At 37.9% G+C, this 14,664-nt stretch overlaps 1 protein-coding gene across 9 annotated transcripts in view; it reads left to right on the top strand.

Moving 5' to 3' along the window:
- ehbp1l1a (EH domain binding protein 1-like 1a) overlaps nt 1–14,664 on the top strand; it is a 45,084-nt gene that overhangs the window by 15,121 nt on the left and 15,299 nt on the right. For 3 of the 9 annotated variants that reach the window (XM_067399718.1, XM_067399721.1, XM_067399717.1), the window contains 11 exons: nt 2,581–2,805; nt 3,478–3,966; nt 5,108–5,353; nt 6,742–6,801; nt 6,914–7,079; nt 7,926–8,321; nt 8,511–10,901; nt 11,000–11,065; nt 11,407–13,907; nt 13,991–14,039; nt 14,464–14,664. In XM_067399718.1, the coding sequence (XP_067255819.1) occupies nt 2,581–2,805; nt 3,478–3,966; nt 5,108–5,353; nt 6,742–6,801; nt 6,914–7,079; nt 7,926–8,321; nt 8,511–10,901; nt 11,000–11,065; nt 11,407–13,907; nt 13,991–14,039; nt 14,464–14,664 (6,790 nt within the window). Of the gene's footprint in view, nt 1–1,577; nt 2,203–2,580; nt 2,806–3,477; nt 3,967–5,107; nt 5,354–6,741; nt 6,802–6,913; nt 7,080–7,925; nt 8,322–8,510; nt 10,902–10,999; nt 11,066–11,406; nt 13,908–13,990; nt 14,040–14,463 lie in introns of those variants that run through there. The other 6 variants (XM_067399719.1, XM_067399722.1, XM_067399720.1 and 3 more) reach the window with 6 other exon arrangements.

Below are 14,664 nucleotides of genomic sequence, written 5' to 3'. Positions count from 1 at the left end.
TAGCTTTAATGTTGTATTATGAAGCAGACATGCCTGTATGCACTTGCACTAAAAATTCGCAGCTTTATTATTGAGGTGGGAACTTTACATGTTTAACGTTATCTAGTTTTCTAGAAAGAAATTGCACATACACACATACATTCAGCAGCTGAATTTCAACCTTTGCCCAGTTAATTTAAAAGAGACAGCCGTATTGTTTTTCTTATAAGCCAAAAGCTTCACTGTAGCCCTCTCTCTCGCACGCGCACGATCTCTCTCCCTAGCTCGCTCAAATTCATAAAAAAAACCCCACAACAACTGAAAACTGTAGATAAAATATCAAACGCAAATTACCTTTATTTTCCAGACTATATCCGTTCAGTCAGAATTCGCGCTGCAATACATCCATGACACTGACAGTTGTTAACATCCATTTCACGACCACCCGACGTGAAATATCAATTATTTTAATTGCACAGCCATTTAAACCAGAGGGTCTGCTATGTGCATGTAAAACTATCAACGACAATCATTTTGGGGCAGGAAGTAAGGTAAACACATATCGGATAGCAGTCACATCTAAAGTGAATGTAAACACACTGGCCAAAAAAAATATGGTCAAAAGATCAGATCTGTGCATTAAGACTTGCAGTGTAAATGCAGCCTTAGAGACGCAGAGTCTCTCAGAAGTAAAGATGGGCAGAGGCTGTCCAATCTGTGAAAGAGTGCGTAAAAAGATTGTGGAATACTTTAAAAACAATGTTCCTCAACATCAAATTGCAAAGGCTTTGCAAATCTCATCATCTACAGTGCATAACATCATCAAAAGATACAGAGAAACTGGAGAAATCTCTGTGCGTAAAGGACAAGGCCGAAGACCTTTATTGGATGCCCATGGTCTTCGGGCCCTCAGAGGACACTGCATCACTCATCAGCATGATTGTGTCAATGACATTACTAAATGGGCCCAGGAATACTTCCAGAAACCACTGTCGGTAAACACAATCCGCTGTGCCATCTGCAGATGCCAACTAAAACTCTATCATGTGAAAAGCAAGCCATATGTGGAAATGGTCCCGAAGCACCATCGTGTCCTGTGGGCCAAGGTGTGATGGATGTCTGCAGAGCTTTGGTCAGGTTAGTTTGTTTATGCATGTTTAATAAGCTTTATTTAAACGTTCGTTTGGAGTTAAGTGCGCACACTCTTTAACGAGTAGTTTGTTTATTCTTACCATTCTTTTTGTTTGTCTGTCACGGCTGGGTCCCGCGAGCTGGTGCACCATCTAAAGGGGTTCGGACGGAAACTTCAGACCTATATATATAAAAAGTCCCCCTGTACAGAAACACAAATGGTCCTGGCTAAATCGTCGGCCGGAACTGTATATATAGGCCTGAAGTTTCCGTCCGAACCCCTTTAGATGGTGCACCAGCTCAAAAAGACAAACAAAAAGAATGGTAAGAATAAACAAACTACTCGTTAAAGAGTGTGCGCACTTAACTCCAAACGAACGTTTAAATAAAGCTTATTAAACCAAATTAATGTTTTTGTGTTTTACTGTCAATAAATTTAATTAAATGCATAAACAAACTAACCTGACCAAAGCTCTGCAGACATCCGCCACACAAGGCTCATTTAAAAATGGACTGTTTCAAAGTGGAAAAGTGTTCTATGGACAGAATTTGTCCAAATTTGACATTTTTGTTGGAAATCACGGACGCCGTGTCCTCCAGGCTAAAGAGGAGTGAGACCTTCCAGTGTTTTATCAGCATTCAGCTCAAAAGCCAGCATCTCTGATGGTATGGGGGTGCATAAGTGCATATGGTATGGGAAGCTTGCACGTTTTGGAAGGCACTGTGAATGCTGAAACGTATATAAAGGATTTAGAGCAACATATGCTCCCCTCCAGACGACGTCTATTTCAGGGAAGGCCTTGTGTGCAGGCATGGCTTTACTGCAGCTATTACAACAGCATGGCTTCACCGTAGAAAAGTCCAGGTGCTGAATTAGCCTGCTGCAGTCCAGATTTTTCACCTATAGAGAACATTTGACGCATAATTAAACAAAAAATATGACAAAGATGACCACAAACTCTTCAGCAGCTGGAAACCTGTATCAGGCAAGAATGGGACCAAATTCCAACACCAAAACTCCAGAAACTCATAACCTCGATGCCCAGACATCTTCACACTGTTTTTGAAAAGAAGAGGAGATGCTACACCATGGTAAACATGCCCCCGTCTCAACTATTTTGAGACCTGTAGCAGGCATCAAATTTGAAATGAGGTCATTTTGTGCATATATTTTAAAAAATTCTCAGTTAAAACATTAGTTATGTTATCTATGTTCTATTGTGAATAAAATATTGGCTCATGTGATTTGAAAGTCTTTTAGATTCTATTTTATTTAAATTTAAAAAACATCCCAACATTTCCGGAATTCGGTTGTAATTGTTTTGTAGCTGGGATACTTTTGCTTATTTACACTTGGTCTTTCATTTTTTAAAACTTTACCTGTGCTGTAGTTGCTTTTTCTTCCTTCCATTTAATCTTGTTTTCTTCATTCTTCTCCTTTCTGTCTCATCGTTTTGTCCCCTAATTTAGCCACTCTATCTGCTGCTCGTAGCAAGACCTGGAGACCTCACAGCTTCCCCTCTTCACACTCCTCACCTTCTGTTTTTGACCCATCCTCCTTTGAATTTGGCTCCTCCGCTCATGATTCAATGACTCTACTTGCACCACGGCCCTCAAAAATTTATCGGGCCTCATTGGCTGAGCCAGGCTCCGCCCTCACAAAGCCTACGAGCATGCCCTCTGCCACTGAGACAGGTACATGAGGCAGATATTCATATTTAACACATTTTCAGATTAGATGGCATTTGGTTTTAAAGTTTGTTCGTTCAGTACCTAACATTCTGAAAATTATTTAAAAAGATGCATATTTGGTGGTAGGATCCCATGAAATCAAAATGAGAGATTCATAGCTTTTAGTCCATGTCTGCTTTGAGGCCATTTATATACTTAAACTTGGACCAAAATTTCCAGATACATTACCTTTCAAATCTTTAGGGTTGGTAAGATGTCTTTGAAAGAGTTCTCTTATGCTCACCAAGCCTGATTTATTTAATCAAAAATGCAGTAAAGCTGTGATATTTATGTATGTCATATGGAAATATGGACCAAAAATGTTGGTGAATTTCCATAATATGAACTTAAACATACCACCTCTTTCCACAAAAGCAAGTAGCCGATGGCTCTGACATAAACTAAAAGCTATTGGATATATTAAAAAAAAAAAAAAAAAAATTGATTAAATGTTTTAAACACTTACAATTTCTCTTCTCTCTCCTTTTACATATTTTGTTCATCTATTATGTTAACATTTTCAAATCAATGCTAACCATACCTTTTTCTTTCCTTTTTTCCCCTTTGTTTCCCCATCTGTTCATACATGCACTCTGTCATTCACCAACCTTTGTTATTTACCATGGTCAACACCAGCATCTTGGCAAAAAGAGTGGAGGTCTCCCAAACTGCACCCCACTCTGTGTCCTGCTCCCTTCACCTCTGCAGAACATATTAACCAGCAGCGTCATCCAGCCTCAATTAATCCCTCTCTGCCTGCACAAACTTCTCCCTTAATGAATGCCCCCCTTCCCACATTGTCTTTATCCAATGCGCTTCCTCAACCAATGGATATTTCCACTATTACTCCCAATCCTAGTGCAACATCTCAAAGTGTAGCTCCTTCCTCTAAGATGCTCAGCACCGAGTTTGTCTCTACTTCTTGCTCTCAAACCCTGTCAGCTTCTATCCTCCCTCTTCCTTCAGCATCATTGGTTTCTCTCTCTATTGCTCCTGCTGCTTCATCTAGTTCTCCATCCACCCCTTATCCCTGTGTTTCTACTCCTCTCGCTGTTTCTGATGCTCCGCTATGTTCCTCTCCTGATGTTGGTCCTGTGGTCACAGCATCTGTTGTCTCTGAGCCAGGTAGAGAACAAACAAACACTCTAGGACAACTGTTCTGAACTCGTTTGCATGTGTTAAACTAATGAAATGATGAGTTTTCATCTGTTGAGTTTAAGATGAAAAAAAAAAAAAAATCATCTGCATTGTGTAGGCCTTTTCAATGGAGCATGAATATTGTGAAAGCTCTAATACTCACTGAGTCAAATTTCATAATTTTTAAAGACATAATCAAAAATGAAAATGGTCATCATTTACTCACCCTTATGATATTCCAAACCTGTTGGCTTTGGAAAAGAAAGGAATGACATGAGCCTATGGAAGTAAAATTATGACAAATGCCTTTAAAACAAAAAAGTATGTTGAATCACACAAATCCAAAAAAACAAAACAAAAAAACAACGACGACAACAAAAACAATAAAAAAACAGTGCATTGCATTAACATTGCTTGCATTTTAAAGGGTTAGTTCAACCCAAAAATGAAAATAATGTCATTTATTACTCACCCTCATGTCGTTCTACACCCGTAAGACCTTCGTTTATCTTCGGAACACAAATTAGGATATTGTTGATGAAATCAAATGGCTCAGTGAGGCCTCCATAGCCAGCAATGTTACTGCACCTCTTAACATCCATAGTTAGTTTTGTCATTTTTATTATTTTTTTTTAAATGTATATTTGGTTTATATTAATTTTATTTCAGTTTTAGTTATTTTATTACATCAAGTTAAATGAAAGTAAAAAATGTTGCTTTGGCAAATAGCTGAAATAAAATAAGTTTAAGTTGTTTATTAAATTATTTTATTTCAGTTAACGTTTATTTTAAAGTAAGAACTTTTTATGGTTTTAGTTTGTATTAACTAAAATAACCCTTATTTTAATGCATTGAATTGTCAAGAATGACATTTTGGGTGGCTGCCATTAAACAGGATGTGAGAATATATTTCGAATGGAGATATTTCACACTTTGTTTTTGTTTAAATTTGTCATTATTTTGCTTCCATATGAGCCTGAATAAAAGTAAAAAGATATTTTGGGTTAAAATCAAACCCTTTAATTTGTTTCCTCTCTGCACTCATCTCATCCTCCTCCATTCTTCCCTTGTAATCATTCTCTCCTTTTTCTATCATCTTCCTTTCTCATCTGGTCATTGCCAACCTCAGAGCCTCTCCCAGAGGTCCAGACGTCCGAATGGAGACATCAGGTTGTGCCCACAGTGATTAGACCTAATGTGCGCAGACCAATAGCCCCTTCTCCTGTAGATGCCCTTAACTCTCCTTTCTATACCTCTCCTTTCATTCTTCCCTCACCCTCTTCCATGATCCCTGAGCCCCACATGTACACCCAAACATCCACTATAGCCCCTGTTATTGCCTCCATTTCAGTCCCTTCCTCTGACTCACTCACAGGTACATATGTTGGTCTGAACCTTTATCTGTGTTTCATTCTCATTCTGTGTGTTCGTACTGTCGTTGTGTGTTGAACATTGATCAACAGAGAACAGGATTTAAACATGGCTTGAGCTAGTGAGATCTGTTTTAGATTACACTCCAACATTGCTTGCATAGCATTACAGCATCGAAAGGCCAAACATTCCATTCTTTCCAGTGTATTGCATACATCCATCATAACTATAAAACTTAGTTGCAAAAACTTAGTCAGTATTTCTGATTAACTTACAATGTTTTTGATACAAGCAACATTCAGTTAAACAATATTTTAAGTTTTATTCTAGTGAATTTTTCCATAAACATACAGTTTTAATATCAAAAGTACAATCTTCTGTAAAAAAAAAAGAAAAAAAAGAAAGAAAAAAAGAAAAGAAAAGAAAACAAGAAACGGGTAATTAATAACAATCAGATAACTCATTATATGCAACAAGTCTTAAATGACATGATGTTATGCCCCCTGGAGGACACATGAATAAAACTACTCAGTAACACAACTGTTCAAAAGTGTGGGATTAGATTTTAAAGGGATAGTTATCTTTTACTCACCCTCATGTTGTTCCAAACCTGTATGAGTTTCTTTCTTCTGTTGAACACAAAAGAAGATATTTTATAGAATGCTGGTAACAAGTCTCTTATGCTCACCAGGGCTGCATTTATTTGATTAAAATTCCAATTAAAAAAAAGTAATATTGTGAAATTTTACACAATTTAAAACTGTTTTCCATTTGAATATATTTTAAAATGTCATTGATTTCTGTGAAGCAAAGCTGAATTTTCAGCATCATTACTCCAGTCTTCAGTGTCACATGATCCTTCAGAAATCATTCTAATATGCTGATTTGCTGCTCAATAAACATTTCTTATTATTATCAAAGTTGAAATCTTTTTTGCTGCTTAATATTTTTTGTGGAAACTGATGATTTTTTAAGGATTCTCTGATTAATAGAAAGTTCAAAAGAACAGCATTTTTTTTTTATAACCCTATTTGAAATGTTTTGTAAAATTTTGTAAAAATCTTGCTGAATAAAAGTATTCATATTTTTTTAAACGTAGTGACCCCCAAACATTTGAACAGTAGTGTATGATGTGAGATATATCATAACAGATGCATGGTTTACATGATAGATTGATACATGTAGCTTTTGTAAAATACTAATCTGCACCTTAACAAACACATACACGGATTGAGCTTCTATACTGTGTGTTGTGTTAACTTTAGCAGAGGTCTTTAACAATGCATCAGTAGAATGCTTGTTGAATGATGCTTCATATTTTGTAATTAATATTTTGTAATAGATATAACTTTAAATTATACTGTATGTTATATATGTTATATTATATTTCAGAGAAACACAGACAGTTAAGTGTATTAGCCGAGGAGGAATATCCCAATACTGTGTGTACTGGTGAGTATACACTACAGCTGCTCTTATAGCTAACCTTCCATTGTTTATAAATTTGAGTATTTTCATTGACATATTAGTCATTCTTTTGTGATCTCTGTGAATATCTCTACAGCTGATGAGGATGCAAACACAAAACCTTCAGATGTTCCTCAAAACCATGAACCTCACCCTCGCAGAGCTGGAGTCATCAGTATAGCCAACAAAAGACCAAACGTGGAGCTCACTATGGACAAGAAACAGCCTGTTTTTGGACTTGAAGTTGTACGGCCTGCAAGAAGGTGAGTAATATGCAGAAAACTAAGTAAAGTCTTGCAGATTGGGTGATGTTAATAGGAAGTGCATTAAAGGAGTGAAGTTGTTGGTTGACACCAGAAATGCACTGACAATTTGGTATAAATACCTGGAATACTTTAGTGTTGCATTTACTAATATGGATGACCTTGTGAACACAAACACTCTTGGTTCCTTTTTTTATTTATTTTTTTTTGAAAAAAACTTGGATGCAACAATAACGACTTAATGTATTTTTCTGTATTTTATTTTATTTTATTGTATTTTATTTTTTTGTTGTATTGTATTGCATTGTTTTGTACTGTTTTTTTTATTGTTTTTTTTTTTCTTTGTAAAATTAACCTGAATGTATTTTGCTGTATTGCATACATTTTAATGATCACTTACATTTGTGAGGACTTAAACCCTGCATTAAAACCAAAAATGTATCATTGAAATTATATAAATTTAGTAAAATTAGGCCACTGACCTCAAGGTGACTAAAGCAACAAACAAATTTTGAACTGCATAGAAAATGGTTATTGACATTTTGAGGCCATTGGGTTTCTTTGGTGTAAATTCAGGCTTAAAGTCACTTAATTTTCTTTTTGTATTAGTTTGCATGCTAAAACACAAGTTGGCACACTGTGGTGAACAGAGGAAAAAATAATGTATGAGCATTTTATGTTCATACCAAGGGCATGAAACAGGGCATGGTGTTCATTAACACTATTAATCTCAGAGAAAGGTAATTGACATTGGTTCAAGGTGATGCCATGCAATATAATTGAAACTTTTTCTTTCATGGTATCATCTCAGCACATCTTATCAGTTCTGATGTGTTTTCTTCTTAGACCAGAGAGCATGACCTCTCTGCTGCCCACTGACCATACGTCACCCAGTGTCCCTGATGTCACACATTTTGAGCTGCCAAAATCAGAGCTGTCTGATACAGATAGAGTATCCACTCCTGTCCCAAAACCTGCTGAAGCCCCTACATTCGCCGCCCCATTAACTCAGATCCAGATCAATCAGTCAGAGAATTCACAGAGCTCTGCTGAGCTGGCCGTTTTACACTCAGCTGCACACGAGCAGACAGAAAACAAGATGATTCCTTGTAAAGACGAGACAGAGCCGTTTCAAAGTAGTTGTCAACCAGCGGAAATACAAGAGCAAGAAGTCAGCCCAGAATCTGTGCCGCAGCCACTCTCAAGTCCAGAAATGTCCCAGGCAGATCACATTGATGAAGGGTAAGTATGTTCTGCATCCGACCATAGCATTTGCTAGCATATAGTTACTGTGTTACATTTAAAGCTTACTATGCTATATTAATATAAAATGCATATACTGTATGTGTTGCGGTCCATTCGCTTATTATTATTCATAAGTCCATTTTACATCCTCCCTCTGATTTCTGTTCTAATGTCCCTGTCCCTCAGCGCCAAAAGCATGGCCGCTTTGCTGCCCTCTTGCCCAAAAGTGTCCCATTCTCCTTGGTCACCATCCATATTGGCTGATGTTACAGTTGAAAATCAAATAGGAGACTTGTTTGTAGATGGACTACCTAGAATGAACCAGGAATTCAGCGTTCTACCCATCTGCAATAAAGCATATGAAGGAGAAGAGGCTAATGTCGACAGATCTCCATCTTATCCCGGCATGATGTATCTTCTTCCAGCCTGTCCGGTAACTGCTTTTGTTACTGGGATGCCATCTGTAACTTTTCAAGACACTAAGTGGCCTTGGAATGGGTCTGTGAAGATACTGAAAGAGTACCTTCAAAAAGAGAAACCAGCAAAACTTATTCAAGATATGGATTGTTCATTGTATGAGCGGAGCACTGTGGAACATATGGTATCACTACATTTAACTTGCCCAAGAACTGCCAGCATCCCTGGATTCCCATCTTTGCCTTTCAATATGGTCAATCTTCTACCGTCGTGTCCAGATTTCTCTGTAGTTCCAGGTTTTCCTTCAAGACATCCAGTCATTTGCACAGTTGAAATCTGGCCTAAAGAGAATTTAGCATTTTATTTGGAGAAAAGTAAGGAACAAATTTTGCCAATGTCTTCAATGAACGTGGATTTTGAAACCTCAAGAAATATGCTTTCATTGAGGTCATCTTGTTCAGCAGCACCCAAGATTTCAGGATTCCCATCTGCTCCAAAACCAGTTACACCAAGTATGGTCAGGATTTCATCATGTTGTCCAAACGTTTCCTGCATTGCTGGATTTCCATCTGCAAAAGAGCTTGCCAGTCAAAATATTATCAAACAATGGCCATCCAACAATGAATCATCTCTGATAATAGCACAAAAGAACCAGTCCAGTTTGCCTCAAGTTGTAAACATATTAAAAGCGGATGAGTTAACAGGTATGGTGAGCTTAGTACCATCTTGCCCAAGAAAAACAAGGACTCCTGGTTTTCCATCTGCACCAAAACGAAAACTAGACATTACATTTTGTGTGACAAAACTCCTACCTTCATGTCCAACAGCCTCTTGTGTCCTTGGAATATCAACTATACAAATTCTTGCAAGCACATCAGATTCACTTAAGGAGTGGCCAAAGGACATTAATCCATTTTGGGTGAAGACGCTAGCATCTCAGCCATGTCATTTAATCTGTCCATATCCAGCTCAGTATGAAGTTACAGAAAACACATCTGTTTTTAACAGTATGCTGTCAATGATACCATCTTGCCCTAGAAAAGCAAGTACACCTGGATTTCCTTCTGCACCATGGCTCATGCCTGAAACACAAATAATATCTAGTACTCTGTCAACATGCCCACAGACAGCTAAAACTCCAGGCTTTCCCTCTTTAGTCCCAAGCGAAATTGATAAGGCTTTGGTAAATAATTGGCCTTTAAAGGAGAAAGGTTTTTTTGTGAGAAGGTGTTTGCCAATATACACATCTGAGAGGCTAAACATTGCTTATCAGGACAAAGCTAGTTTTAAAGAAATGTATGCTATTTTGCCAAGTTGTCCAGTGAAAGCAAATGTTCCTGGCTTTCCATCTGCACCAAAGCCCAGATTAATGCTTCATCTTTTCCCTTCTTGCCCAACAGTCTCAAATGTACCTGGGATGCTATCAAGCTTAATATCTGAAGTGGAATTACAGTGGCCTGAAAATGAAAGGCCATTATGGGTTAAACAATTAAGCAGAAAGTGTCAGCCCATGCACATTGTTCCACCTCAGTACAGAAAAATGAATAAAGCCATTACTAGGGATATGGTAGCTTTGCGCCCAACTTGTGCAACCAGTGCTAAATTACCCGGCTTCCCATCTGCCCCAAGACTAAAAACTGAGAAGAAGGCACCAGATATGGTTTCCCTCATGCCATCTTGTCCACGTTTTACAAAAGTATTAGGTATGCCATTTGTTGATTCAGGAAATGAAGCAATGGATTCAAGTGCATGGCCACTGGATGCAAAGCAACTGTACAGGAGAACCACAAAAGATGAATCTGTTATGGTATGTTCTTCCTTAACAAACTTGAATCAAACAAATGACAATAACCTGAATTTCCACATAGAAGACATGGTTATGATGATGCCATCCTGTGCAAAGCAGTCCAATGTTCCTGGGTTTCCATCCACATATTCAGAATCTCCACATATTCTTTTTCAGACAAATAATAGTCGAGCGTCAACAGAAGATGTTGGCCATAAACAAGAAACTTCAACTGTGCTTGCTTCAGCAGACATTGAAATAGACCTGTTCAGTGCAAACAAGTCTGACAGTAGTTTTGCATTAGAGAAGACCAATGAGAATGTGAACTTTTGGGCAAGTTGTGAGGAAGGACAAAAGGGAATTCTGGAGAGGGGGTAAGTTCAGAATTGCCCAAGTGTTTGTTACACAAAACAGTGATTTTATATTGCACATCAGTGGATAGTGCATGAAATACTTTGACACTTGTTTCTAGGAAAATGCATTTCAGAATGTGGCACTCCATACCAGACATGCCACTATTACTGACTGTTGAGGAGAGGTGAGTTTTGCAAGGAAACATTAGATAGAGAATTAATTTATTGCTTTGCCTTGCCTTAATTGCATTTTCTGTCTGCATTACATTTATCCACTTAAAGGCATAGTTCACCCCAAAATGAAAAATCTGTCATCATTTACATTATGCACCTTCATGTTGTTCCAAACCCATATGCATTCCTTTATTCTTTTGAACAAAAAAGTTGATTCATGAAGTGTTCAGCAGGACACATTCATTGAAAATGAATTGGCTGCCACTAAATGGAATGATGCATGCAGTCAAATCATCTTGTATTGTCAGACAACCTCACATATGACATCTGATCATATGCTTATTTTTCTCAGCTGTCAAAGCATAAGTGCTCATATTCCACCTTCTGAAAATTACGGAGACACTCTGACTGCAGATGTGGATGAAGGTATATTATGGACATCACAAGACAGAACAGAACAGTTTGTTGATGCTTTTAAGAAAGAAGAAGAGACTATAGAAGATCACAGTAGTCTGGTCCCTTCTACAACAAAAGACTGGCCTACAGGACTGCAACAAGAATGTGTACCAAACATGGTAGATCTTCTTCCATCATGTCCACTGTTCTCAAGAGTATTTGGATGTCCATCTACAGCACTTTCCAGCATATGCAAAACAGACATAATCAACTGGCCTACTGATTTAGGTATAATTTGGGATGAGCCATGTAAATCAAAAAAAAATATTTTGTTAATGTCATACTTGGACAAATCCCCCTATGAGGCAAATATGGTGTCCCTGGCATGCACGTGTCCAAATGAAGCAAGAATTCCTGGTTTTCCATCTGCTAAAAGACTCACAGAAACCCTATGTCCATCTTGCCCAGAAACATCCATTATTGTTGACACATCTTCACAAACCCCATTTGCAGAGGAATCACATCAGGAGGAGTGGCTGTGCATTGAACCATCATTATTGGAAGAATTTCCTGAGCCAAAGCCAGTTTTAGACAACGATAACCCAGTTGAGTGTTCAGAGATGCCTGTAATGATGATGGTCACAGTGCCATCTTCAACACTTAATCCTGATTTCCCATCTGCACCAAACAGTGAAGAAATAATTACTCAATCATGTGAAGAATTACATCTTCAAGAGTCTACAATTGCTGAGTCTAAACTGAGGGACTACTTCAAGCCTGCAAATGAGATATTAAACATATCTGAAAACACTGCACAAATTCCAGATTCTATCCCTGAAACCCAAATCGAGCCAAATATGTTGGAGTTTCTTCCATCCTGCCCGGTGCTTTCTAGAATCCCTGGATGTCCATCTCTAACAGTCCTTGAAGGCAAGGAGTGCATTAGTGATCAATCAATAATCTTATGCAATTTATTCAAGGATAGACAGACTGATATTTTTGACCCCAGTAAAGATGAAAAAGACTCACAGATTATAGCTCTGGCACCAACGTGCCCACAAGCATCATGTATTCCTGGCTTTCCATCTAGACCACATCCTAAGTCACAGATGGAGCCGAACATGCAAAACCTTTGTCCCTCTTGCCCAAAGGTTTCACATATAGCTGGTTGTCCCAGCATCCAGATCCCAAAGACGTCCAATTGGCCTATGAGTACAGTCATTTTGTGGTCAAGTCAATTAAAGAAACCCCCTGTTGTTTTGGACATGGACAAGATGTGCAAAGAAAACAGTCATAGAATGTTTGCTCTGGCACCTACATGTCCATCAGTGGTCTGTGTTCCTGGTTTTCCATCTGTGCCCGAACCAATCATGCTACGCATGCTTCCAGCTTGCCCGGAGAAATCTAATGTTATTGGATTTTCTTCTAAAAGAGAGCATTTAGATTGGTCCGTTGACAAGGAAACATTTTGCAATGTATCTTTTAAAAAGCAACCTGTTGTTGTTACTGACAGAGTAGATTCACTCAATGAATTAACTGAAATAATGTTTGCTTTGGCTCCAACCTGTCCATCAAAGGCAAGAATACCAGGATTCCCATATGCACCTAAGCGCAAAGTTACACTTCCTCCTAATATGATTGGTCTTAATCAGTGTGTTCCGAAGACTTCAAGAATTATGGGATTCTCATCAAGTGAGAGTATAAACACAGGAGTTTGGTTTGCAGATGAAATGTCCCTGTTTGCGAGGCCATTGAGAACAAGATCAGAACTGCTTATCCAGTTTAATTTAGCAAATCCATATGAAGAAATAGACAAATATATTTTGCAGAGGATGTTTACACTAGTGCCCACCTGCCCCAGAGAAGCACGCACACCTGGTTTCCCCTCTTTACCTCAGGTTAAAGTAGAGGGCTTCTATCTCAGTAAAGAACCAGACACAGTCAGCCTTTTGCATTCTTGCCCAGTGGTTTCTTTTAACATAGGTGTTCCTACAGTAAAATCTATGCCCATAGAAGAGTCTCAAGAAAGGATATGGTCTGCTCAGAAGCCCATATGGGTCAAACCTCTTAAAGAAAGACCAGTTTTTTCTTTAAATTTTACAAAGGATTATGAAGAATATTCAAAAACTATGTTCTTACTTACTCCTACCTGCCCTAATAAGGCCCACAATTATGGGTTTCCATGCTCGGAAAGGCTAAAAAAAGAAGAGTGTATGATGACAGATGTCTTGCCTTCTTCAGAGGCTCCATTCTCTGCAACCAATGAAAAAAAATTCAATAACCTGGTCACTGAAGTACCATGTTCCCCAGTTGAAGCAAAGCTTCCTGATTTCCCACATGCTTCCACATGTGCAGTTTTTCCATCAAGTCCAACCCAAGAACACATTGAATTTGAAGTCAAATTTACCCAATACATAGAATCAGAAAGGAATCAAACATTGGACATAACAGGAACTGGTAAGAGAACCATTATTAGAGTGAGGCTTGAATGCTATGTATACAATATGTATACTCAGATATATATTTTATTTTTTTTTAAGATAATCCTAAAGAAATAGGAAGTTTTCATGAGATTCCCTTAGTTGAAGGGTGAGTTACATAGCATGTTTTTATTTGTGTTCTGTCACTGCATTTGCAGTAGATTTTGGAATTGTTTGATTCGCTTTGCATTAATGCAGACCACATTTCTTTTAGTTTAGTTATTTAAATACAGTATATTATATTTATATTATAATTTCTTGACATTGTTTTGGCTTTATAGGAGCTTTATGCAAGCTTGTTCATGTAAAAACAACACCCATTGTGTCATTCACAATCATCTAATAAAACATAGCTCAACATGATTTGAATTACCTGACAAATATATGACTTTCTTCACTAACATTATTATATCATCTCACTGGATGTTGTACCTTATTTTCGGTGCATGTATGTGAGAGTATGCATGGTGCATGTGAATTGCATCACAGACCCGTCAGTCTTCACTTTTAACTAGTGAACTATTCTGTATCAGTATTGAAAACCATCAGGAGAAGTTTCTTCTAGAAGAGCAACATGTCGGGGAGCAATCTACTAGTAAATCACATGATACCGCAGAGCCAGGAGAGACTGCTGTAATGTTAGGATGGGAGGTTTTGGAGGCAGATGATACTTCCACAGAAAAAGAAGAACCTTCTGGTCTTGTTAAGAGTATAGTTGATGTCTTTCACAGAGG

Source organism: Chanodichthys erythropterus, chromosome 11 (assembly GCF_024489055.1).
Source record: "Chanodichthys erythropterus isolate Z2021 chromosome 11, ASM2448905v1, whole genome shotgun sequence".
Classification (NCBI taxonomy): domain Eukaryota; kingdom Metazoa; phylum Chordata; class Actinopteri; order Cypriniformes; family Xenocyprididae; genus Chanodichthys; species Chanodichthys erythropterus.
Note: the sequence above shows the minus strand (reverse complement) of the source record. Positions and strands in the feature narration are given on the sequence as shown.